This window comes from Xyrauchen texanus, chromosome 26 (assembly GCF_025860055.1).
Source record: "Xyrauchen texanus isolate HMW12.3.18 chromosome 26, RBS_HiC_50CHRs, whole genome shotgun sequence".
Lineage (NCBI taxonomy): Eukaryota > Metazoa > Chordata > Actinopteri > Cypriniformes > Catostomidae > Xyrauchen > Xyrauchen texanus.
In genome coordinates this window covers 12,489,500-12,516,008 of record NC_068301.1, presented here as the reverse complement: position 1 = coordinate 12,516,008, position 26,509 = coordinate 12,489,500, and the positions used below count along the sequence as shown (strand labels likewise).

At 39.7% G+C, this 26,509-nt stretch overlaps 1 protein-coding gene across 1 annotated transcript; it reads right to left on the bottom strand.

Annotated features, from left to right (window-relative positions):
- On the bottom strand, positions 1 to 25,727 carry LOC127620043 (tax1-binding protein 1 homolog A-like). The gene is made up of 17 exons (XM_052093120.1): positions 25,626 to 25,727; positions 24,480 to 24,706; positions 20,284 to 20,386; positions 19,320 to 19,510; positions 17,464 to 17,571; positions 14,658 to 14,782; positions 14,033 to 14,123; positions 13,760 to 13,915; positions 13,422 to 13,661; positions 13,129 to 13,299; positions 11,813 to 11,888; positions 10,533 to 10,768; positions 8,034 to 8,120; positions 6,285 to 6,468; positions 6,044 to 6,195; positions 4,681 to 4,766; positions 1 to 1,436 (listed from the first exon to the last, which is right to left on the bottom strand). The coding sequence occupies exons 2-17, from the start codon at positions 24,672 to 24,674 to the stop codon at positions 1,226 to 1,228; spliced, it is 2,412 nt and encodes an 803-aa protein (XP_051949080.1). The 5' UTR covers positions 24,675 to 24,706; positions 25,626 to 25,727; the 3' UTR covers positions 1 to 1,225.
- Between the last annotated feature and the right edge of the window lie 782 nt (positions 25,728 to 26,509).

The window sequence follows — 26,509 nt, the reverse complement described above, 5'->3', positions numbered from 1 at the left end:
TACAATTTATTTTAAATTGAAAAATAATTTATATAAATAAAATATTTTAAATTGTAGAAGAAAAATGTAATTCAATACTTGGTAACATCCGACTGGAAAGGTAATGGATGGTTTAAAAGGTGTAAAAAACCTAGTTTACGTAAGTTGACGTTTAATGACCATTACCAAGGACAAATATTTGATTTTATGAACTGGAGCAGTAGCATTCTTTATTAATAAACATACACTTGACACATACAAACACGGAGCAATCCTAAGTTACACTTCCTGTCACATTTACAGAGAGTAGCATCATCTATGTTGATAAATTGATTTCAAGCAGCAACCGTGATTGTTATCAAGTCTGTGCACTGTATGTCATTAGTAAAATTTGATGTGTGTGTACGGTATATATAATGCTGAAACCAGTACATGTATGGTAATGTTTAATTGTTCAACGTAAGATGTCTGAACCAATGATGCTTTGAAAAGTTGCTGCCAAATTCAGTTATAATTATAACACAGCGACTTAAGATTCAATCACTTGGTCAATCTGGCTATAAATTTAAAAGGATACTTCACACAAAATGAAAATCATGTTATCATTTACTCACCATATTCTAAACCTGTATGACTTTTTCTTACAAGTAAATAGGGACTGAGGGTGAACTATCCCTTTAAATGTATGTATTAATGCAGCACCAAAAAGGTGTTTCTGAGATAGCAATTTTATAGTCACTTAAGAGTCTGTCTAGTGACCAAGAGTTTGACTTCCGTTTATTAATGATAGCCAATTTGTTTTGGCCAACTAAAGTGACACATAATTGCATCATTGGTCATAATTGCAACTTTAAAAATAAAGTCTTAATTTTCACAAACAAGTTCATGTACATCAACCTAAAGCCTTTAACTCTCATTTTAAAGCGCAATCAGCTTAACACTAGTAAAAATAACTTAAAACTAAAGTGCTTTTAAATTATTATTTTTTTTTACATCTCTATTACACCTGAAGAACAATATCACAGTACTCTTTTCTCACCTTTTGAAGTTTAAATATCTGTATAATGCTCCTCTATGTGCAAATCATAGATTCTGATTGGTAATCGTCCTGGCACAAGTTGTGCAGCTGTTACACTAAATTATATCATTAATGTAGGTCAGACAAAACACTGAAGCCCCTTCATCTCCTGAGGCATTTTATATTTAACTAAAAGCAGCAAGAGACTGCACACATTTTTATTTCTCTCTAATCAATGTGGTCAAAGTTGAGAACATTGCTATCAAAGTGTGTATGCACATGCTTCTCGTAGAGCTGTTGTTGGCAGTCCAGAGGAAACTGCTCGCTGCAGACAGGGCACACCCTCCAGTGTGACTCCACATGTCGCTCGAAACTGCTCTGTTCAAAATGTGGAGGAAAGATCACCTCACAAAGAGGACAACGCTTGTGAACGTCAGCTCTGAATGGAAAAAGACAAAAGGACGGACAGTGGAGGACAGAGAGAACATTTCCATCTGATTACTGTGTTCTGCAGAAGAAAGTCATACACGTCTGGAATGAGGGCGAGTAAATTAGAGATTTTCAGTTTTAGGTGAACTATCCCTTTAAGATTAAACGGATCGACTAGGGTACATCTTTGCCCATCAGCCTGATTTCGCGTTGCGCACTTTTCTTTTTTGGCATTCTTACCAGCTGATCCAATGTAAGCACGTGTTATGCTCATGCATTTTCACGGTTTGATGTCAAAAGCAGAGAATAATGCGATTTATTCCAAATCTCATGTAAACGTGGTTCCCTATCGATTCAGTTCATGAGACATTACTGAACGCTTTGGGCAATTCCTTTTCCACTACCTAGTTGAAGCCTTTGTATCAATCTTATGATTGGCAATGGTGTTTGAGCCCCACCCTTTTAGGTGCACATTTTCCCTATATAAGCGGATGCTCACACACCGTTTCTTCCAAATTTTATCGATAGACACCCATCACGAAGAAGCAGCTCTGCCCTCACTGTGCAGACATGAGTCTCAAGACTCTAGAGTGCCCTCCCGACCACTTCCTCTGCATTAGGTCTCAAGGGACCACATGAGGAAGCACGGTGGGGCCACGAGTAGAGCTGGAAGAAACTGAGGAGATCTCGTGCTGGAGCAAGCCTCACGAGCCCCTCGATCTTCCCACACTGCGTCTTCGCCAATGCAGTATGCACATGATGACCTCCGGCCCTCTATGAATGAGCGAAATGTTGCCATATTTGGCGGGTCTGACTAAGACATGCATGTCCCTCGCAGCATCGGATGTTGCAGCCCCTACCCCCAGTGAGGGTGAGGAGCACGCACTGGCCGTTGATACGAGTTACTCCGCATCATTGCGCGGGTTGTCGAGGAGGTCGGCCTTGAGTGGTCACCTCCTGTTGAGCCGAAAAATTCTCAACTGAATGAATGATTCCTGCACACTATCCACCGTCAAAAGACCGTTGTTCAGAAAGCAGTGTCGTTCTTCCCTGAGGTTCACAAGGAGCTTATTGAGACCTGGCGTGCGCCCTACTCTGTGCAGGCATATTTCAGCATCTTTGTACTGTGACGCAAATAGTGCTGTCAGTCCCCAGTGGGAAGAATACCCCTGGAAGTGAATAGTGTGCATACATCGTAGGCTGCTAGATGTGCTGAAGGCTGAAAGTTATTTCTTTCTCTCCAACCAAACTCACTCGCCGTGACAACCACGGGTGATTGGTGTCTATTGTTATCTCGCTCATCTGATAAGCAGCAACTATCCAGGCATCTCCGAGAAAAATCAGCCCACACTCAAAAGTTCCTGTCTTATAAACGTTAGCTGCCCTCAACACGCACACAACTCTGCGCCCACCCGCGCATTACGCAGCCAGCGTGGCAAGCGTTACCAAGCATTTCTGTGTTTGAAAAAAACACTAGTGTGCGGTTATACATTCCGGTTCGTGACATGGCTGCCTCGCATCACAGCGTTCAATCCTTCACATTACAGTGCAGGACACGCCAATTCTGCGCTCCGAGATAGTAAATATCCTCATGAGAGAGGCAATGGGGTCATTCCCCATACCGTGCACAGAGAGAATGTCACAGCCATTATTTTCTCATCATAACGGAAAGACAGTGGCCTCCTGCCTAACTGCACCTGTGACATTTAAATAGAGTTCTGTTCATAATGATCACATACAAGCAATTATCTCTTATGTTTGCATGCTGATAAACCATACCTTAGTGTACCGACTGGTTTTCACCATTTGGGGTTATTCATTTTCATACACACTAAATAGATATTATACTAAGTCACCCAAACGATGGGCCTGTGACCGTGTATAAATATTCTTCTAAGTGTTTTATACCCTGGTGCTTCCAATGGTATTACGTTACGTAGCGTGGCGTGATGGGACTCCGTTCCCCAAAGCGTTCAGCAATGTCTTGTGAACTGAATCGATACGGAACGTCTCCGTTTACTCTAGTAACCTCAGTTCACTGAGATGAAGGGAATAAGACGTTGCAAACTTGGCCACACTACTACTACAGAGTTTCGAGGTACAAGTGATGTATTCTTGTCCTCAGTCAGAAAAGGAAAATGGTGTGTGAGCACCCGCTTATATATGGCAAATGCGCGCCTAAAAGGGCAGGGCTTAAACACCATTGCCAATCATAAGATTGGCAATATGATACAAAGGCTTCAACTAGGTAGTGGAAAAGGAATTCCCCAAAGTGTTCAGCAATGTCTTGTTCCCTTCATCTCAGGGAACTGAGGTTACAAGAGTAACAGTAGACGTTTTTCAGGAGATATCAGCATATTGATGTACATGTAAACTGACTCCATTGTTGCTTCAAGTGTTAAAATTGTCAATTTTAGTGAAAGGTTTGGTCATTTTGCTGCAAATTTACCAAAACCAGTAACAAGCTTCATACTTCTGGCAATAAATTCAGACAAATTGTTTTGTTTGCTGCAAATTTAACACTTATTAACTCACTTTGTTGCAAATAAATATTTGTATGCTTTGTTCAGAATGGAAAATTTGCTTATTGCTTACTACATACTGTGCTGTTCATACAACCTAAGTATGCTACATAGTCACATGACCACACTACATTGCATGTTTAATTTAGAAACTGGCGTCTAGTTATCATCTCGGAAATACAGTTGGATTAAAAATGATAAATAACAATGTTTATGTAAAAATGAGAACTCCTCAATCAATAATGAATAATGAGGTAAGAAAAAGATGTTCAAAATCACAAGCTATGTTTCCATCCAAGTTGCAAATTTAATTTATGAGAAAAACATTTCGCAAAAACAATGTGCGAATAAAGCCTGGATGAAATCGTCACTTCTGGAGAAATTGTAGCCACTGGTTAGTCTAGTTGATTGAATTTTTAGTGAGTTTTTCAGTCACATGAACTTTGATGTGCAACTTTTTATTCCTAACAAATTCAATAGGAGTTTATTTGATAAATGTGTTTACATCATAGTTTATGCACAATTCTTCTCATCAAATTAAATATTTATCCACCTGAAATGAGTGTAAATTTTGGACATTTATTTGCATCCAGCAGTTTTTATGCAATATCCCAAAACGTAATGGAAACATAGCTACAGTTGATATTACTTCTGATCAGTAGTTACTTTGGAAATGGAAGGTCAAGTGAGAGCAATATGCTTCTGTAAAGTAAGTGCATATGTAGGTTTTACCTAGTGTCAAAGCAGAAGCTGGTGTGGCTCTCATTGGATTCAAGGCTCTGATGTTCACAGACTGCAGGGGCCTCACCATCACCTCCCTAACAAAGAGTTTAAAAAAACTCAATTAAACACACATTCACATCAATTCTCCTTGACTGAGACCTAACTAAACAAAATTCTACAGCAGACACATTTAACGGTCACCTCTCTATTGAGACATAACAGCTTGTATCTCATACAGGCACACACGCACCCACACATTCTGCGAAAAGCCACGTCTGTCTGCACACATCCGGCTTCCAGCAAAAGGTTAATGGGCTTTTAACGTGGCAACGAGAGAGGAAGAGAAAGGGGTCACCGCCGATCTGCACCCTCAAACATCACAGGCCGGCACCCCCAGCCAATTAGCATATCCCTGGTCAACATCTCTCTCTAACGAGCCTCCACCCTGGTCACTCTAATCCACTAACGAGCTCAAAAGAGAAAAGCCTTTATTGCCATTTCATGCAAATTATCCAAGTCTGTCACCCATGAACTGAGGTCTAGGGGTACAAGGAATGCTGAAGGTAGGGAATAAGTAAAGAAAGAGAAAGATGGAAAAATGAACCTAATTTAAATCAAATGTGGAAGCCAAGAAAAAGGGTTGATAGAAAGGAAGAAACGTGATGGTGGCTGAGAAGTGAGAAAAGATACAATGTAACATCCCATGAATGTAAAGATATCTGTGAAGAAAATAATGATGATGATGGCTGCGGTCACCTACTGTGTAGTAATTCGAAACTTTATCACAAGTTATGCATTTAGATGTATATTAAGACATTATCAAACAATTATTTGTCAAAGTGTAGCATTTGTTTTTGTAACTTTTTTTTGGAATCTCAGTCCATTTCTGTGTGTGTGCCTTGTAGCTGATTTATATAGTGTATTTTACAAATAAATAAAAATGTGCAAAATGTTTTTTGTCTTTTTCCTACAGTCGGTTAATTTTGACTGAGAACAGTAAAGGAGTTGTCATTTTTAAAAAGTCTTGTACCACTCAGGTAACCAAAACCATTTTTATTACATCATAACTATTGATTTTGGTAAAAAATTACCAGAGTTAAAATAACTAATTCATACATATTCTAAACTTTAAATGTCTAAAAAAAGTTTTTCTCATCTGAAATGCACTCTAAAATGCCATTGCCTGGGTTAAAACAAATAAATAGAAGTCTCGTCAATCTACGCATGTACGTTAGCAGATTTTGTATTAATTTAAGCAGTTTGAAGTTAGACATACAATAGACATGTTCTGTGTCAGTATATGAAGCTGTTCTGCTGGTGGTTTCTATATTTCCATATTAATTTAATGAGTCTCCCAAGTATGTGTCCTTACATTAGGCCGCTCCTCAGCTGGGTTCTCAAGGCCATCAGGGGGGCTGAGACTCCGTGAAGGCTGGCTGCAGACCACAGGACCACCCCAGGGTGGTGGAGCCAAGGGAGGCAGCCGGCAGGTTTGTTCAGGGGATAACGCATCATCTGCTCTGTCTGAGGAAAAGAAACCTTTAAATGGTGCACTACAAAATTCAGTTACACTTTGCTTTAAAAGGTTGATTGAATATGGGAAGCTTCCCTACCCAGAGTCTCTTGCTCTGAATAGGGGTTTCCATACTGCAGTTCAGCAGGTTGTTGTGGTACAAGTGGAAGAGGAGGGGGGTCTTGTGGGTATGGCAGTGGGTAACGCAACACCACTGGTTCTCTGACCCCTGACCTCCGACTTCCAGCAGCCACAGGCGCTCTGTGCATACACTGCCGCAACTCCTAAGAAAGAAACAAACCATTACTATGGTTACCTTTAACCAATCTCTAAAGCAATGTTTTTTGTCACAGCAATTACTTTAGATATTCCTAAATTAAGGATCTTGAGTTGCAACTTTTGCAATCAAAGGCAAAATTGATTTGATAACATTCTTCTTAACATCTCCTTTTGCGTTCCATAGGAGAAAAAGCAATATGGGTTTGGCATGGCGTGAGGGTGAATAAATGATAAACAAATTGTTAATGTTTGGGTTTAATATCCATTAAAAGCACAAAGGAACGCATCTTACTATTTTAAGATAATATATTACTATGTGAAGATAATATATTACCAGTCTTTAAATGGCACTGACACAGTGAATAACTCTCCATCCTTTTTCACTCTTTTTCTTGAACTTTCTTTCAGAAACCTTTGACCCCATATCTATGAGCCATGATTAGAGGAATTATTCCCACATTTAACATTTAATACAAGTGCTGGTGGGTAATCAAGGAGCCGAATGTGGCATTTACCCATGACTCTTGGGGGTCAAACATTCACACTCAACCTGATTTCAGCATCTTACCTTCTAAGAATCAAATTAATTAATTAGTTAGTATTTTTAATATTTAAAGATACCCATTAAAATTCAGCAGCAAAAGCTAATAAATGCCAGTTTTAGAAGACATTGCCTTTTAATGGATCTTTTTCAGATAAATAGCAGAAAATGCATACGAAATTCTTTATCAAAGCACTGCCCCCAGTGGCCAAAACAGGATGCGATTTTTAACAAGGGCACATTTGTGCTCCAGTTTCCAGAGGGGCACCAAAAGCAAGTTTTAAAGTAGCTGTTTTTAGCTGTAAAATATGTAATACAGTGAAGAGGAATGCATATTTTATTAAAGGTGCACTCTGTAATTTTTCTTCCTTAAAAAATGTTTACTCAAGTAATGAATTGTAATTTTGAAACATGTATAAAATCATGAGCACTCGCATGAGATGAAGACACCAGTTATATCAGTAACCTTATAAAAGCTGTTTTATTCTACATGGAGAGGGTCCCCTCATGGGGCTGCCATGTTAAGATCACATGACCAGTCGAATACTACTCGCTATATCTCAGTAACTGTCCTGTTAATGGACACTTTCCCTCATGGATTAAATTAATCATAGCATCTGTAACCAAAAACTAAATTATTTTAAATTATTCTGCATCCAGACCCCTAGATATCGGTGTTGGTTCAAGACGACATGGAAAAAAAAAACATTACTGCGTGAACCTTTAAATCCACTCCCAAACACCAACCCTAAATCTAACAATCAGTGTTGTAAAAATATAACCTCAGAATTACTCGTCACTGATTATGCAAAAACGGTAACTTCCTGATTTCAATGCGGGACGAGAATCCAGGTTTCCCACAGGAGAAGGTAAATATACATGAACTGATGCAAACATTTCTGATGGTAGATGACGTTTGTCAATAACCTGGCATAATGGGTCAGATTTCAGGGTACTGAAACATTTGGAAGCAACACTCTGGCTTCCTGAGTGATCATGCTGCATAGTCATATGCATAAATGCTCTCACCTCTTCCAGTCTCTCCTTCTCTCTGGTAACCACCACAAGACTCTCTCTCAGTGCAGAAACTTCTTTGTCCTTATCTGCCACCTGAGCCTAGGGAAGAACTCATACAATTTCATAAAGTCAATCCAAGAGCACCCCTTCAACCCAGCATTAAACCCAAGAGTTTGTAAAGCATAACTTACATTTACATTTATGCATTTGGCAGACGCTTTTATCCAAAGCGAATTACAGTGCACTTATTACAGGGAGAATCCCCCCAGAACAACCTGGAGTTAAGTGTCTTGCTTAAGGGCCCAACAGTGGCATCTTGGTGGTGCTGGGGCTTGAACCCTCAACCTTCTGGTGAGTAACCCTGAGCCTCAACCACTGAGCCACCATAGTGATATTTGCGTAATGAAGATAATGGACTTAAATTTCACCCACACAAAAATTTAATCTGGCTTTACAAGGCATGGAATGTAGTGCAAGAGTCATATACTGCCTGGCCAAAAGAAAAGTCACCGTTTGGCTTTAAATAAGCAGATATTTAAGAGCCTATGATTGGATCATTATTGTAGTTATTAATACGTTTCAGCTCGCAACAATTCTTTTAACCCTAACTAATGAAGTGTTTAGCGTCTCATTTCTTCAACAACCATGTCAGAAGACATATCCCATGGTCGTGGAAAAGATGTGTTTAAGAAGAGGCAAATTATTGACCTACATCAAACAGAAACAACTAAGGAGATTTCTGAAATGACTGGAATTGGGTTAAGAACCATCCAAAGCATTTTTAAAAAATAGAAGGATAGTGGTGAACTGTCAGCTTCACGGAAGAAATGTGGTCAGAAAAACAATCTTGAGTGATCGTGATTGGAGATCACTAAAACGCTTGAAGTCACATTTTAAACAATCGACAGTACAACTAAATAGGTCTGCTGTTTAATAGTGAAAGTAAGAGCAGTTCCACACTCACATATGATGAGAATTTACAGGATTGGGACTAAACAGCTGTGGGCCACAAGAAAGCCACTTGTTAGTGAGGCTAATTGGAAAAATCTACTTCAATTTGCTAGGGAGCATAAAGATTGTACTGGGGAGCAATGGAAAAAGGTAATGTGGTCTGATGAGTCCAGATTTACTCTCCTCCAAAGTGATGGGCGCATCATGGAAAGTGCATGAAGCGATGCACCCGTCATGCATAGTGCCCACTGTACAAGCCTCTGGAGGCAGTACTATGATCTGGGGTTGCTTCAATTGGTCAGGTCTAGTATCAGCAACATTATGCGGCAACAAAATGAAGTCAGCTGACTACCTGTATGTACTGAATGACCAGGTTATCCAATCAATGGATTTTTTCTTCCCTGACGGCACAAGCATATTCCTGGATGACAATGCCAAGACTCATCAGGCTCAAATTGTGAAAGAGTGGTTCAGGGAGCATGAATCATTTTCACACATGAATTGGCCACCACAGAGTCCTGACCATAACCCCATTGAAAGTCTTTGGGATGTGCTGGAGAAGACATTGCAGTGTGGTTCGACTCTCCTGTCATCAATACAAGATCTCGGCAAAATATTTACGCAACTCTGGATGGAAATAAATGTCGTGACGTTGCATAAGATTGTCCAAAGGATGAATGCCTGCCGTAATCAAAGCTAAAGGCGGTCCAACAAATTATTAGAGTATGCAACTTTCTTTTTTGGCCAGGCAGTGTATTTTTTAACAGCCACTGGTCACCACTGAAGAGGTCCACATCAAAGATGGCTCTGGATGAACTTTAAGTTTGACAAGCACTAAAAAAAACATTTGGACGGTCTTGAGGGCTTGTACCTTCACAGTCTATGACTGCCTTAAACAGGAACTTAGAATAGCATGTATAACTGAAGACAAACTGATGTATATGCTGGCTGTGACCTCCCCACTGGGTTTACATTACTAGAAGTCTCTCATCTAAGACAAAACGGCAATCTCCCACTTACATCTGCTAATCTCTCTGTCTCTCTCTCTCTTTTTGAGTTATCGTTGTGTAAATGTCTGTTTGGGTTTGAAGTTCTGTTGAAATGGGTTTACTCCGTTCCCTTACACTGTTCTGCAGTAAACACTCATAAAGCATTCAGTTTGAACATGTCTTCTGGTGTGTGTGTGTTTGCATATGTGTGCACGTGTTTAAACATGGTGTCTCCAGCTTTGTCTAAATACCCAGACAAGAAGAGTCTTTTACAACCTAGCCTCCTCTCCACCTGGACAATCCTGTCCTTTATAACTGGTGTGCAAACACACACAAGACTGACGGAAATGTGATACCTCAGTGAACCAGAGTGTATGACCTAATATAAACCCATGGAAGTTCAATCGTGTTCGCACGCTTGTGTGCGCTCATTTGTATCGTCACTCTTTGAGCACACAAACAATGTATCAGGTGCAAAAAAATTGTGTACAGCAGCCTTGGCAGGATCTTTCCTGTTGGGTTGAACATAAAAAAATCATGCATTTCTGTGTGTGTCTGTGCGTTTACGTACTTTATACATTTTCCCCTCACTGGAAAGGAGGAGCTTTAGGTTTTCATTGATTGTGCACTGCTCTCTCCATTTCTCCTCCATGCATGCAAGCTTAGCCTCTATTGACACACTGCACTCTTCTTCCTCCTCCTCTTCATCTTGCTCCTCATCCCCCTCCTCCTGTCCAGGTCCATTTTCATCCCTCGTTCTCCTTGCATCTCTCTGCACCACAGGGTTTACATCTGCAGGACATTGATCTGTGAAATACAAATATTAAATTAACAATGTTTAAGAAATTAATCTGAAATAATATTCGAAGTATTACAGAGATTTTAAAGGGATTGTTCACGCAAAAAGGAAAATTCTTTCATCATATACCCACCCTCGTGCCATCCCAGATATGTATGACTTTCTTTGTTCTGCTGAACACAAACGAAGGTTTTTAGAAATATATCTAAGATCTGTAGGTCTATACAATGTAAGCGAATGGTGACCAGACCTTTGAAGGTCCAAATATTACATAAAGGCTGCATAAATGTAATCCATATGACTCAAGTGGATAAATGCTGTACATGTCTTCAGAAGTGATATAATAGGTGTGGATGAGAAACAGATCAATATTTAAGTCCTTTTTTACTATAAATCTCCACGTAACAGGTAAAGGTGGGCAGGCAGGAACCGGCTGAGCAGTCAATGTAAGTTTTAATAACATAAATTATCTTAAATCAACATAAACACACACACACACACACACACACACACACACACACACACAGCGGATGCATGTGTGTGTGTGTCTCTCCCTCTCTCTCGAACTGGCGCTTCCGGCTCCCCCTTTATCCCCAGCACGATTCAGGGCTGGGCTTGTGTCCTCACGGCCCGGCTCCACCCTCTTCTTCAACACACTCCACATTCACTTTCACATTCTGAAAGTGTGTGTCACGCAAAGTGATTGTAATGCTTCAGAAGACATTAATTTATCAACTGGAGTCATGTGGATTACTTTTATGTGATGTTTGGAGCTTCAAAAGGTCTGGTCCCCATTCACTTGCATTGAAAGGACCAACAGAGCTGAGATATTCTTCAAAAAAATCTTCAATTGTGTTCAGCAGAAGAAAGGGATGGCATGAAAGTGAGCAGAATAAGCAGGAACATTTAATTATTTATTTATTTATTCATTTGTTGGTTTAATAATTTAATTTTGAGTATGCTGGTCCTCCATATAGAAACATTTAGACCACTACAATTTTAGTACTTGCAATTTTAAAATCAAGAAAACAATGGCTTCAAATGATGGCTACCTGTGGGAGGTGTCACTGCATCTGGGGTGTGTAATTCCTGTGTGGTCTCTGTAGATGCATGATTCCTGTTAGAGTCCTGAAACACACATAATATTATTACAGTAGAACAATTCTGCTGGACTATGCTGAGGTCCAAGGTCTACAGGCTTAACATTAGAAGGTCCTGTCACAATGATCTTCACTGATGGACCTTGTGGTAGGGCGGAGGGCGGGGCCAGGTCGTGATTCCGCACACCCGGCCCCTAATCAGGCTAATCAAGCCTCCGAGAGGGATAAAGGCCGACTGGAGACTGCAGTGACACCTATGTGTGTGTTTTTCTTTTTAGTTTAGATTGTAATTAAAATATTATTTATATCGTCAAGCCGGTTCTCGCCTCCTCCTTTCCATTAATCCCTTTACACTGGTGCTGAAACTCGGGAAGGAGGAGGGATGGGCCGTAGTGGAGTTCTCGCCGCTCCCATCCACCCCAAAGGAGCAGCTGCGGCCATCTGCCAGAGGACGGAGGAGCCCAGCCGCCTGGAAGCGGAGGAACGGCCGCCGACAACGAGGGGAGGGGCTCACAACCAGCCTGGAGTGGTTACTGCTGCCAGGGGTGGGGTAGACCCCTACCGTCCACCAAAAACGTCCACCAGGGGCCAGAGGACTGTCTCCGATCTGCCCAGGGAAGCGCGGCTGTCGTCCATTAGAGGGTGGAGGAGTGGGCAAGGACCAAGCTACGGCGCATCAGAGAACCGGCAAGTAAGTGTTTTTTTTTTTTTCTCTCTCTCTCTCCCACTGCCACTCCGTGTTGGCCTTTCCCTCTCTTTTTTCACTCAATGTTTTGTTAATTTGGTACGATCGCTGTTATGGCATGTAGGTGCCAAATTTCTTTTTGTTTCACTCCCAAAGGAAACACGACGGGTATGACCTGCCGGCAGACAGGGCAGAAGGCAAGCCCCTCCACAGTGAAAGAGGGGGGAGGGGATATACGTCATGCCGGGGGCTCCCCGGCCTGAGAGAACGAGGGAGGAATGTAGCAGGGAGGAGGGCGGGGCCGGGTCATGATTGCGCACACCCGGCCCCTAATCAGGCTAATCAAGTCTGATAAAGGCAGACTGGAGACTGCAGTGCGGGAGAGAGAGAGATTTAAGGATGGCTGACAGACACCTGTGTGTGTGTTTGTCTTTTTGGTTCAGTTTGTAATTAAAAAATATTTATATCGTCAAGCCGGTTCTGGCCTCCTCCTTTCCATTAATCCCTTTACAGACTTTAATTAAGATAAACACAAAGAGTAAGCTTAAAGTAAAGTTTTTTTTCAAACACTCCAGAGCCATACCTCCTGTTGCTGGGTTAGTTTGGTGACTTGTCTTCGGAGACGTTGGCACTCTCTGTATTTCTCTTTGTAGTGCTCTGCAGCCATATTCAAACGCAGCTTCAGTTCCTCTACCTCCTTTTGGAGCTCCACCTCCAGCTCAGAGACAGCGGCCACTCCCCCACCAGCCCTGCCCTGAAATTAAAATAAAAAAGGCAAGAACACAAAAGTGAGAGAAAGTGTAGCCACTATATTTTGCTTTGTATCCAAGCAATATATATTTTATGTAACAATTCCCAGTAAAAAAAAATGGTTACCATTTCCTGTGACGCCTCACTCCTCATCCAATCCAGCTGATTCTGGGCATGTTTGCACTCCTCATGGGCTTCAGCTAAATTGACTCGCAGGTCTTCAGCTTCTTGACGGGCACGGTACAACTCAGCCATGGTGCGATCTCGCCCATCGGAGGCGTCACGTAACTCAGAGCCCAACATGGCTGCCTGCTGCCGTGTGGCATGGAGCTGCTCCTCAGCCTGACGCAACTTTTCTTTAAGAGTCTGAAGATACACATGTTACACACACACACACAGTGTGTGAGTACATTTCTGCATTTTATATGTCCGCACCTCTAGTGTAGATGTCACTTGTCTCTTACAACATCTGTGGAGAGTGTATCTCTGTCTGTGCGTAGTCTGTGAAGTTCCTCCTGGTACTGTGCGATGGTGACCTCCCTGTTCAGCTCCACTGCCTTCAGCATCTGCAGCTCTGCGCTGAGTTTTGTGTTCTCCAGTTCCGTGCTGCGCACATAAGACTGCATACACATACACAAACACATTAACAAACATGATTGCAGTGCCTTTCACACAATCTGATTACACTCCATAACCTGTAAAAACAAAACGCATACTTTTGGATATGTGAAACTTACTTTGTAAAGTTCTCTCTCATCTCTCTCATTCTTCAGCTGAGTTTGCCAACTGTCCCTCTCAGATATCACCTTCTGCAAACTGTCTCTCAAACTGAACAACACAAACACCAGAACTCAGCATATGCAGTACATTCTTATCTTGAGATTGAGACTACATGGCCAAAAATATATGTGGACACCACTTCTATTTAACAGGTCATGCAGCCATGCAATCTCCTCAGACAAACATACAAAATTGGCACACCAAAATGAAAAAAGTTAGATAAAATAAAGAACTGAATACTTGGTCTGTTGTAAAATAATTGAATTGGCCTGCAGGAAGCCCAGACCTGAACCCCTACTGAACACCTTTGGGATAATTGGAATGCCGACTGCCAGCCAGGCCCCATTAACCAACACCTGACCTCTCTGATGCTATTGTGTGCAAATCATTGCAGCCATGTTCAAAAATCTATTGGAAAGCCTTCTCAGAAATGTGGAAACTGTTACAGCAGTAAAGGAAGGACCAACTCCCTATTAATGCCGGTGTTCGGGTGTCCACTTACTTTTGGCCATGCAGTGTATATCCAACATTCCTCAACATTATCATGTATGTAAGGTTATGTGCATGTGTGTGTGGCCTCACCAATCCAGTTCGGTCTCTTTAAGAACAGCTTTTTGCGTGACTTCTAGCAGATCTTGTTCAAGCTGTTTCACTCTGGCCTGAGCAGCCGCCTCCTCCTCACGCAGGCCTTTCTGCAGCTCCTGCCACTGGACAGCAATGCTATCAATCATACTTTTCCAGCAAATCACAATGCACTAACAGGCAATTTATCCAATTGCAAAGTCGAAATGGTCAAATTTGATTAAAGAGTGATTCAACAGTTATCTAACTTTTAAAACTCATTTTCAACTACAGTTTTCGCTATTATATCCAATCTGTAAATTTAAAAGTTATAGACTAATCTGTGAAAAATGACACTGACTTTAACCTCAGACTCTTTCTTTGACAGTGTGTAAGTGTACTGGAGATTTGCTGATTCAAATTGAAAGAGAAGAAAATAAATGAACAGAAAAGCAAGTATTTGCCTGATTTGCCATATCAATGAAAACAAAAAGCCCATCACTGAAATGAATGGTGAGATGTGAAAGTTTTCTTATGTTAAAATATTGTGTCCTAGCCCATTTTAAGGAATATTCCAGGTTCAATAAAAGTTAAGCTCAACAGTATTTGTGGCATTACCAAGAAATTAAATTTCGACTTTTTTCGAAGCTAATAATTTTATAAAAGCACTATATACTTACACAATTAATTATTCTGTTAAAACTTGTGTATTTTGAGCTTTAAAGTTGTTTAAATTGTTAAATCGTGATCATCATTTTAGTGGTTTTAAAGGTTTATGGCATTACGCTCTCATGGCAACAAAGTTGTAAATCTGGATAGAACTTTACACAGAAATGGTTAGTAAGTGATTTTATCATACTAAAATCATGTTAACACACATTTCACCTTTAAGTTGCAAAAAATATGATGTCAGCTGTTTGATGCTGAGAGGAGGCGTGCTTCGATTTCACTGTTGCTGTGGCGGTTCATATTTAACAGTCGTCATCAGTAAATCACAGCAACATCTGGTTCTGAAAGCACTCATACACCCCTTGTCCTCAGGCTAATCTGGTGACTCGTGGTGTTTTACGGCCGATGATGATTCAGAATTGCAGAACGGGCATATAAAATCTGCGGTCGTAAAATTAGCAGCCACATAATATACACTTATGTTCTCTCGATAAAGAGGAAGTATATTTTCATATGTGTGTTCTGACAGTTTAACAGACACACACACACTTATGGCATATGAACTGTGTTGTGTGGCTGTGATGTGAGAGAGAATTACAAAAGTGTTAATGTTTTATTTGTGGTGTTCTTTGTACTTTGTGACACTCATAATTCACAAGCACATTAGGATTCAATAGGGTGTCTGCGAGAAACACTAGGGGGCACTACAAGATTGAGAAACCATTTGAAACATATCCTGCAGTTTTCTGGGTACATTTACCTTAATGTGTGCACTGTGCTATGAAACACCAACAACTCAAATAAGTGTAAGTTACACAAGTGAATGAGCACTGCAAAACAAGAAGTTCAGAAAGCAAAACTATCTATCTATCTAAAAAAGGGAAAGCATATTCAGTTGAATGGTGGGGTCGACATAGCAGGAAAATATATTTTTCGAATGCTAATAAAAAAAGTTGCACATAAAGCAAGAGGAGGAGAGAGCAACAGGGATAGAATTAAAAGGAAAGAGAGCCAGATAGAGAGCATTGCGTGACTGGGTGCTGTTGTCTCTGTGACTGGTAATGTCTCCTTTCTGTTGAGTGGTTTTTGTGGACATATACTCCTGGCTGTGTGCTCAGGCCTGACGTCACATCTACCCACTTTGCGGTCACCATGGCACAGCCCTTCTAACAGTAAACTTTTCTCTTTCTAAAACACTCATCGTTCCCTAACTCACTGTAAATCATCCTCAGTACACTTAAAATTATGTATGGATAAATGACATCGCTGTAGGGGGCAGGTCAGTAACTCGCAAATGCATGCGCGCGCACACACACACACACACACACACACACGATCTGATAAGATAAAGTGCTCTGTGGGAGTAGGTTCAGTGTCAGTCAAACACAAAACTGTCTTACACTTGGAGACAGGAAGTCTTAAAGCACAAATGTGCACACACACACACACACACACACAGGGGAGTCCTTTGATGTGGAGATAACTTGAACTTGTGATCTCTGGTGAGTTACACACTGCTCAAACAGTGTGTGTGTGTGTTGAAAGTAGTGGTCGACCAATATGGCTGGATGGGCAATATACAGTAATGTAGATATGTATAGTACAAGACAGCAAATAAAATGTATACAAAATTGCTGAAATTTAGTGAACACAAATATTTACTGTAAGAGTTTATTGTTTAAATATTTTGGAAATGACAATAGGTGTATTGACCACATCTGTTAGCCGACCAATCAGGCACAGTAATCGGCCGAGACGATAATCTCAAAATGACCAAATATCAGTTGATTAATTGACCTGACCAATATATCTGTCTATCACTATTTGCTGTGTGTGTGTGTGTGTGTATACATGCTTTGCTTTAGTTTGGGGGCAAAACTGTACGCTTTTCTTAGTGAGCTAAGTCTTACCAAACCTCCCTTTAGGAACACTCCAGTTGAAAAATGTATTTATAAATAAGGCAAATTCTGTTTTCTTTTAGGGGTAAGGTTGGGGTGTAAGTTAGGGTTGGTCTATAGCAATTATAATTAGCATTTTATAAAAACAATAGAAGTCTATGGTATGTCCCCATTTGGATAGCCAAGTAAATCTGTGTGCATTAGCAATCTTTGCTGCTCCACTGCTTGGTCACTTTTATATGCAATTGTGTGTTTAGTACCTGGTTCTGTTGTATCTGTCTCTCCTGTAGCTGATCTCTCTCCTGTGTGAGGAGGCGCAGGGCTTTCTGCAGTTCTCTACACTCCTCTTGAACTTCCTCTACACGCTGCTGCTTACAAACACATGCACACACACACACACACACACACACACAATACAGTGGGTACGGAAAGTATTCAGACCCGCTTACATTTTTCACTCTTTGTTATATTGCAGCCATTTGCTAAAATCATTTAAGTTAATTTTTTCCTCATTATTGTACACACAGCACCCCATACTGACAGAAAAACACAGAATTGTTGACATTTTTGCACATTTATTAAAAAAGAAAAACTGAAATATCACATGGTCCTAAGTATTCAGACCCTTTGTTCAGTATTTAGTAGAAGCACCCTTTTGATCTAATACAGCCATGAGTCTTTTTGGGAAAGATGCAACAACTTTTTCACATCTGGATTTGGGTATCTTCTGCCATTCCTCCTTGCAGATCCTCTCCAGTTCTGTCAGGTTGGATGGTAAACGTTGGTGGACAGCCATTTTCAGGTCTCTCCAGAGATGCTCAATTGGGTTTAAGTCAGGGCTCTGGCTGGGCCATTCAAGAACAGTCACGGAGTTGTTGTGAAGCCACTCCTTCGTTATTTTAGCGGTGTGCTTAGGGTCATTGTCTTGTTGGAAGGTGAACCTTCGGCCCAGTCTGAGGTCCAGAGCACTCTGGAGAAGGTTTTCGTCCAGGATATCCCTGTACTTGGCCGCATTCATCTTTCCCTCGATTGCAACCAGTCGTCCTGTCCCTGCAGCTGAAAAACACCCCCACAGCATGATGCTGCCACCACGTTTCACTGTTGAGACTGTATTGGACAGGTGATGAGCAGTGCCTGGTTTTCTCCACACATACCGCTTAGAATTAAGGCCAAAAAGTTCTATCTTGGTCTCATCAGACCAGAGAATCTTATTTATCACCATCTTGGAGTCCTTCAGGTGTTTTTTAGCAAACTCCATGCAGGCTTTCATGTGTCTTGCACTGAGGAGAGGCTTCCGTCGGGCCACTCTGCCATAAAGCCCCGACTGGTGGATTGTTTTTTGGTGGCTGCAGTGATGGTTGACTTACTACAACTTTCTCCCATCTCCCGACTGCATCTCTGGAGCTCAGCCACAGTGATCTTTGGGTTCTTCTTTACCTCTCTCACCAAGGCTCTTCTCCCCCGATAGCTCAGTTTGGCCGGACGGCCAGCTCTAGGAAGGGTTCTGGTCCGTCCCAAACGTCTTCCATTTAAGGATTATGGAGGCCACTGTGCTCTTATGAACCTTAAGGGCAGCAGAAATGTTTTTGTAACCTTGGCCAGATCTGTGCCTTGCCACAATTCTGTCTCTGAGCTCTTCAGGCAGTTCCTTTGACCTCATGATTCTCATTTGCTCTGACATGCACTGTGAGCTGTAAGGTCTTATATAGACAGGTGTGTGGCTTTCCTAATCAAGTCCAATCAGTATAATCAAACACAGCTGGACTCAATTGAAGGTGTAGAACCATCTCAAGGATGATCAGAAGAAATGGACAGCACCTGAGTTAAATATATGAGTGTCACAGCAAAGGGTCTGAATACTTAGGACCATGTGATATTTCAGTTTTTCTTTTTTAATAAATGTGCAAAAATGTCAACAATTCTGTGTTTTTCTGTCAATATGGGGTGCTGTGTGTAAAATAATGAGGAAAAAAAATGAACTTAAATGATTTTAGCAAATGGCTGCAATATAACAAAGAGTGAAAAATTTAAGGGGGTCTGAATACTTTCCGTACCCACTGTAAGTCACAATTATCATACAGAGGGTTTACTTGTGTGTGTGTGTGAGTTTGCAAACCTCAAGTAGTCCAGTCTTTGTAGTCACCACCAGTATGTCTGAGTTCCCATCATCCTCCACTGTCAGTAGCTCCTCCCCAGTGGGCGTGGCTGGGCGGAATTGAAATGGCGTGCTCGCACCTCTGATTTCGCCCGTGTGTGTGACATAGCAGAACTGATAAAATTCTCCATCACTACGGGGAACGTAATAACCTAGGGAACAGCATCCAGAGTATTTGTTTGGCTTTTTTCCTCTTTTTGTATTAACAGAAAGTAGCCTCTACACAACAGCTGACAAAATAACATTAGGAATGTCACCTTCACTCAAGTGTGTTATATACGCAAACCGCACTGATGAACAATGGATGGCCAGAATGGCAAAAAAATACAAATAATAATAATGATGAAGATGAATTTAAGATGACCTGTCTCTTTAAGATATCACTTTTAGATTTCCAAACATTTCTTTTTACAAACAGAATAGAATAGAAGTAGAACAAGTCCTGCAACAGATGCTATGACATCCACAGAGCCCAAATCTCAACATCGAGCCAGTCAGTATATATATATATATATATATATATATATATATATACATACATACATACATACATATACACACATACACACACACACACGCACACACACGCACACACACACACCCCTGTTGCTATTGTTTTATTTTACAGTGCACGTTTCTATAAAAAAAGTCACACGTTTCTGTCAAAATATAATACCTTTTTTCTACCACAGAAAATAATTGTATAACATCACCAAGGTCACACTGGGCCCTACATTATTTCACCCTGAGTATTCTGTATCATTGAGACTTTATCATTATGTTGCATTATGGGAGTTAAAAAGGGATATACATTTTGAATGCATTTTTAGCTGAGTTTAGATTATATTTTAGACAACTTAAAATGGACTTTGTGTGTTTTAGTGATGTTACAGAAGCACATCTTAATTATTGTGTGAGAGCATACCCTGAAAGATGATGGTTCGGTGAACAGTGGATCCCTCCGTGTAGTTTTCAGGCATGGGAGACCAGAGGAATGTATAGTAGTCTCTCGCACTGCTCCAGCCCACCTAAAACACACACATAGCAAATAAGAAGTGAGTCCAAACTAAAACTACAGTGAGGACTACTATTAAGGCCTATGAAAATAGTAATAGTTACAGTAAAACTTATATAACATCGACTAGTTTATTGTGTTTAAACCATAACTCTACTCTAAGTGAAACTATATAAAAACTACATACAATTTTAAGGGACAGCCAGTCAAAACAGAGTCAGAGATGTATGCGATCAACACAGGCAGTCACAGAGGGAGAGCTACATTTTATGTCCCAATACATTTATTATCGATTTTATATGTTATATATCACATTAGGCTCAAGGAGGAATGGAAATACTTAGCTCCCTTTCTGTTCCTCTTTGCCAGCTGTGAAAGGGTGGAGACTGTGCACATGTGTGTGTGCGTGTATATGATGGGGGCGATACTGACTTGGAAAAGGAGGCGTAATGGAAAAAGGACCGGGAAAAGAGTGAAATTTTACACTTGCTTCAAAGGCAGCTGAAATTGTGTGTGTGTGTGTGTGTGTAAAATTTTCACATCCATAATCACCCACATTTGTGTGTTTGTGTGTGTGTGTGTGTGTGTGTGTGTGTGTGTGCGCGCAAATGAGTGACTACATTATATGGTTTTATGTATTTTTAAATGAAATATGATGGAAGCAAAGTGGAGAATGTTTCACTGGTCTAACCCACTATCATAAACATGTCACATACAGTTACATTTTACAGTTACAAACAAGGCACACAAAAACACACACATAGATCTCTACTGACAGCAATATGCCATCATGATTTGTCAATGTCAATTTCAATTTAATTGATAGAGCACAATTTAAAAACAACCACTGTTGACCAATGTCCTGTGCATACCATTGTTAAAATAACATACAACATAATACAAACATTACATCACATAAAGATGTAATAACATGCGACAAGAAACCATCATTGTTTAAAAGCTATAGAAAACAGGTAACTTTTAAGCTTTGATTTAAAAACATGTAACATTTTTGCAGTTCTCATACAAACAGGCAGACTATTCCAATTAGTTTGTGCAGCTACAGCAAACGCACAGTCTCCACTTGATTTCAGTCTAGTCCAAGGTACTTATAGTAACATCTGGTTTGTAGATCTTAGAGACCTCCCGGGGTGATGCCCAGATAAGAGTTCAGAAAGATAAAATGATGCTAAGCCATTTAAGGATTTATATACAAGTAAGAGGACTTTAAATTAAATTCTATGGCAGACTGGCAGCCAGTGTAGTGAGACTAAAACGTCAGTCAAGTCAGTCAGAAGCCTAGCAACTGCATTTTGAACTGTTTGCATCCGAGAAAGAGATGATTGAATGATTCCCGTATATAATGAATTACAGTAGTCAAGGCTTGATGTAATAACGGCATGAATTGCCTTTTCAAAATTCTTAAAAGAAAGAAACTACTTAACTTTGGCCAATGATCTTAGATGAAAGAAACTAGATTTAACAACATAGTTGACTTGTTTGTCAAACTTGAGCTCATCGTCAAAGAACACATCCAAATGTTTACACAAGATTTAACATATGGGGCTAGAGAGCTGAAATTTAATTTAGATGTTTTAAGGGCTTCTCCAGGCCCAAACAATAGAATCTCAGTCTTGCTTTTGTTAAAATTGAAGACGTTAAGAGACATCCATGCCTTCAAGTCGGCAAGAGAGTGTAAACAGTTTTTGGAATGTTTCAAGGGCAAGTAAATTTGCGCATCATCGCATAGCTGTGATACGAGATTTCATGTTTCTTAAAGATTAAACCTAATGGAAGCATATAAAAAGGTTCACAACACTACCTGACATTTACTTTGAGTAAAAAAGATTACAGATATGATATATTATAATCAAAGCATTTAGCTTTCATCTGGCACACAAAGTCATCTGTGAAGAAATAACCTATTTATTACACAGAATGAAAGATGAAAACAAGTGGAGAGGGGAGAGAGAGAGAGAGAGAGAGAGAGAGAGAGAGAGAGAGAGAGAATATCTCAGTGTTTTTAAACAAGCCATGCCTGTAGATACAGGACCGATAAATGATAAATTAAATAATAAGAGGGCTGACATGAAAATAAATCAGGTGCATAAGAACATGTTTGGCATGTGTGCGACAACTTAATTACATAGTGCCTGTCTGAGTGTGTGTGTGTGCACAAAACTACTGTATGTGTGTATGCATGATTACAAAGCACTTTTTAGTATTGCTTAGGTAGCCAGTTTTCAACGTTCCTCAACATTCTTCTTGATAAACAGTACTAAAGTTTGTTCTACCTGAAATCCAATGGCCCAGATTTTCACCTGGTATTAAAGGAATATTCCGGTTTCAATACAAGTTAAGCTCGATCAACAGCACATGGCATAATGTTGATTACCACAAAAATGTATTTCGATTCATCTCTCTTTTTCTTAAAAAAAAGAAGAAACAAAAATGGAAGTTACAGTAAGGCACTTGACAATGGAAGTGAATGGGGCAAATTTTTGGAGGGTTTATTAGACAGAAATGTGAATCTTATAATTTTATAACAGTGCCTCGCAGTAACCCAGATATTTGCTTTTTTTAAAGAAAAGGATGAGTCGAAATTATTTTTGACTGTTGATTGAGCAAAACTCAACGCAAGGACACAAGGCTTAAAAATCTGCAGATGTGTCCAACATGTTAAAATCAATATAATTCTATTTAATTATTATACTTTTGCACTTTTAAAAGTTGTTGCACTGCAGGACCATTTAAGAGAAAACAGAAAGGCGATTAAAAAATCTGATCAGTTACAGGACATGTATGTACATTTTAACCTAATGATTTTGATTAATAAAGGTTCATGGACATGTTATAGATGTCAACAAAACCTTTTTGAAGAATAATTTCAAAGTGCAAGCTGAAGAAAATTCTATCAATCGTGAAACTTAACATTAAAAAAACTGAAATTACATCATTTTGCTCTATGAAAGAAAAAGTAACAGTAAAGTAAAATTGACATTTATTTGAGTTTTTAAAAAAACATTTTTATCTAAACTATTTTTTTCAAATCGCTGCTGTTTTGTAGGAACCGTCCTTTCCCCCAATACCACTAGAGGGAGCCTGTGGTTCACGAAGTAATACGAAGCACTGGTTAAGATATTATTACATGAGGCATTGAGTGTGTGTGAGCTCCTGAGGAATAGTTCCCATACTCCCTAAATGACTCCTTGAACACGAGTCATCACATATTCTCAGAATCTTTCGATCCATCCTTGCAACCTGCCATCTATCTTGAACAGATTAGTAATAAAAGTAGGGAACCTAATAAGACTTAGGAGAAAGTTGCAGTAGAAACTATTAAAGAAGAAGGCAGGATTCAGTTGTCTACTGCTGGCTTTCATAATAAAATGCCCACAGCCTGTACATGCAAGTAAACATACACCAAAACCCTATTCCCCCGTAAACTAACAATAAACAGAGCGATATTGAGCGGAGTAACCATGTTTTTTTTTCCAATCCACATTTTCCACTGCAGTCTTCCACTCAAATGCTGTCTGGAAAGATCTGGTTGATTTGAAGTGCCTTTTAATACTAGCCATAAACTGTCATTTTATCTTAACAAGATGTAAAATTTCCATGCACTCATTTTCTCATAATTAAGTGTGAGATTAAATTTTGAGATGAAAGGAAGAATAAGTGAAGGATAGTCTGATAAATTAGATGGAGATCATGTTCACAAAATTTGAGAACAGATGCACAAACATTTTCTTATAAAAAGTATTTAAAAAATCGTTTGACGGTTGTTTTTTGTACCCTCATGATAATTTGGTTTTGAATATAAATATGTGTATTTAAATACACTTATAACCAGGCTGCCCTCATATTTAGGGTGTTTAGGATGATTATGTCCATGTGCACTTCTTAAAAAAGAAAACAGAATCGTCTTTGGTGGCAATGAAAATAATTTAGAACTTTGTGCATCTGTGTCCTTCAGAATTGGTTTGGATTGTTGATGCATTTCTGTGAATAAAAACCTAAAAACCTGTAGGCCCTATAAAGACAGGCCAAAGCTTTGTAGTCTTGGGTGAAACAAGGTGTGCCAAAGCATGTATGTGTGTACTAACCTTAAAGATGCCAACCCAGTCTTTGGGATGAGGATTGATGAAAGGGGTGAGTGTGAAATGACATTCAAGAGCTGCCTGAGGGAGGAAGCTCTTTCCAACATTCTGGAAGATGACATGGGCAAAGTTTGAAGTCTCCATGACAACACTTCCTCCTCCACCTGCAGGGGCCCCTGTACTACAGGCTGATGACATCATAGGTGTTCAAGGAATGCCTGCAAGTGGTCTACCTGCATATATATATATAATAAGAAAGAGCAGTAGTATGAGCGGAATGACAAGGTCTTACAGACACTTTATTTTTTCACTGAAATCTACAAAAAAGATCTTATACAAGCCTTACAATATACAATATAAATCCTCCATCATGAACAATTTAACTTCTCAGACATGCACAGACTATATCTATTTCCTGATACTACTTTCAAAGTGTAGTGTCATTATTGTGGCCAAAGAAAATTGCATGATGATGTTTAAGCAACTTATCAAGGCATAGACCATAACTTGGCATTCCACTACATAACAGGGAAATATAACAATGTAAATTAGATGCTGAAATGCTGACAAGAGGTGAAACACATTTGGAGAGAGTCCAAAAACATCCTGCATGAAGAGGACCTGCCCAATTTAAGGCCGGATAGGGCGATGCCGAGAAGGCCTGCATGCATGCACTGCTTGTGGTGGTGTTAACCCTGTTCATGGAGGCCTTGACAGCTCGGTTAAATACAACACTTTACATATTCCGCCTGAACTAGCAATGTAATGGACTAAAACCAAACACCCCTCATGCAACTTGGTATAACATGACTTCACCAGTCGTGTCATACCTGCTATTTATATTCCACTTGCATCCTCATATTGCTAACTGGTAAGTCGATGACTATCAATATGCGGAATTAATGACAGCTACACTTAAAGTATATTAAATAAATGTGGCATTTAGCATTTTTCAATATCTTATATGAGAAAAATAGCAAACGGTGGACTCAGAGGATGAGCTGATTAAATTAGTTTTGATTGTAACATGCTCATCCACTGCATTTCCACCCCACGATACATCGGGATGCACAACATAACATTCCTACATGCATTTACAAGATTACTACCACTATATATTTATATAGCAATTGCACAATAAGTCTGTTGTACCTGTGATACATGTTTATTCGAAGGTCATAGGCTGGTTAAATTGCTAGAAAACACAGAATGAGCGCCGCGCTGTCATGTAGCTGCACCGGGTGTCAACATGTTTTAGGAATCTCAAGACGTCACGATACTTCCGGTTGGTTGGGCCCGGTGATTGGTTTATTTTTTCCTGTCAAAGAAAACCGTGTTTAACCATTGGCTGTTAAGAAATCCTAGCAAAACACATAAAAGTAATGGGAAAATACCAGGCATTACCTAAAGATATTAAAATAATACGGTCATTATTATATACATTCAGTTAAATTTGTTTTATGAAACCACCACTTTGGTCCCTTAAAGGACTATTCCGGGTTCAATACTAGTTAAGCTCAAATGACAGCATTTGTGAAATAATATTGATTACCACAAAAAAATATTTCGACTCGTCCCTCCTTTTCTTAAAAAAAAGATAGAAATTTTCAGTGAAGCACTTACAATGGAAGTGACTGGGGCCAATTTTTGGATGGTTTACAGACAAAAAGTTGAAGCTTATAATTTTTTTAAAAGCCCTTACATTCATTCTTCTGTTAGAACTTATTCATTATTTTAGATGTAAAGTTGTTTAAATCGTTATTTAAATTTACAGTCATTTGAGGGTTTTAGGGTTTGTTGACATAACATCGTCATGGCAACGAAGTTGTAAAATTGGCCATAACTTAACACAAGAAAGGTTAGTAAGTGATCATATTACACTAAAATCATGTTACGATGCATATTGTGTAAGTCTTGTGGCTATACTTTTGAAACGGAGTATTTTAATGTTTACGGATTGGCCCCATTCACTTCCATTGTAAGTGCCTCACTGTAGCCTGTTTTCTTTTTTAAAGAAATGGTGGGGCATGTCAAAA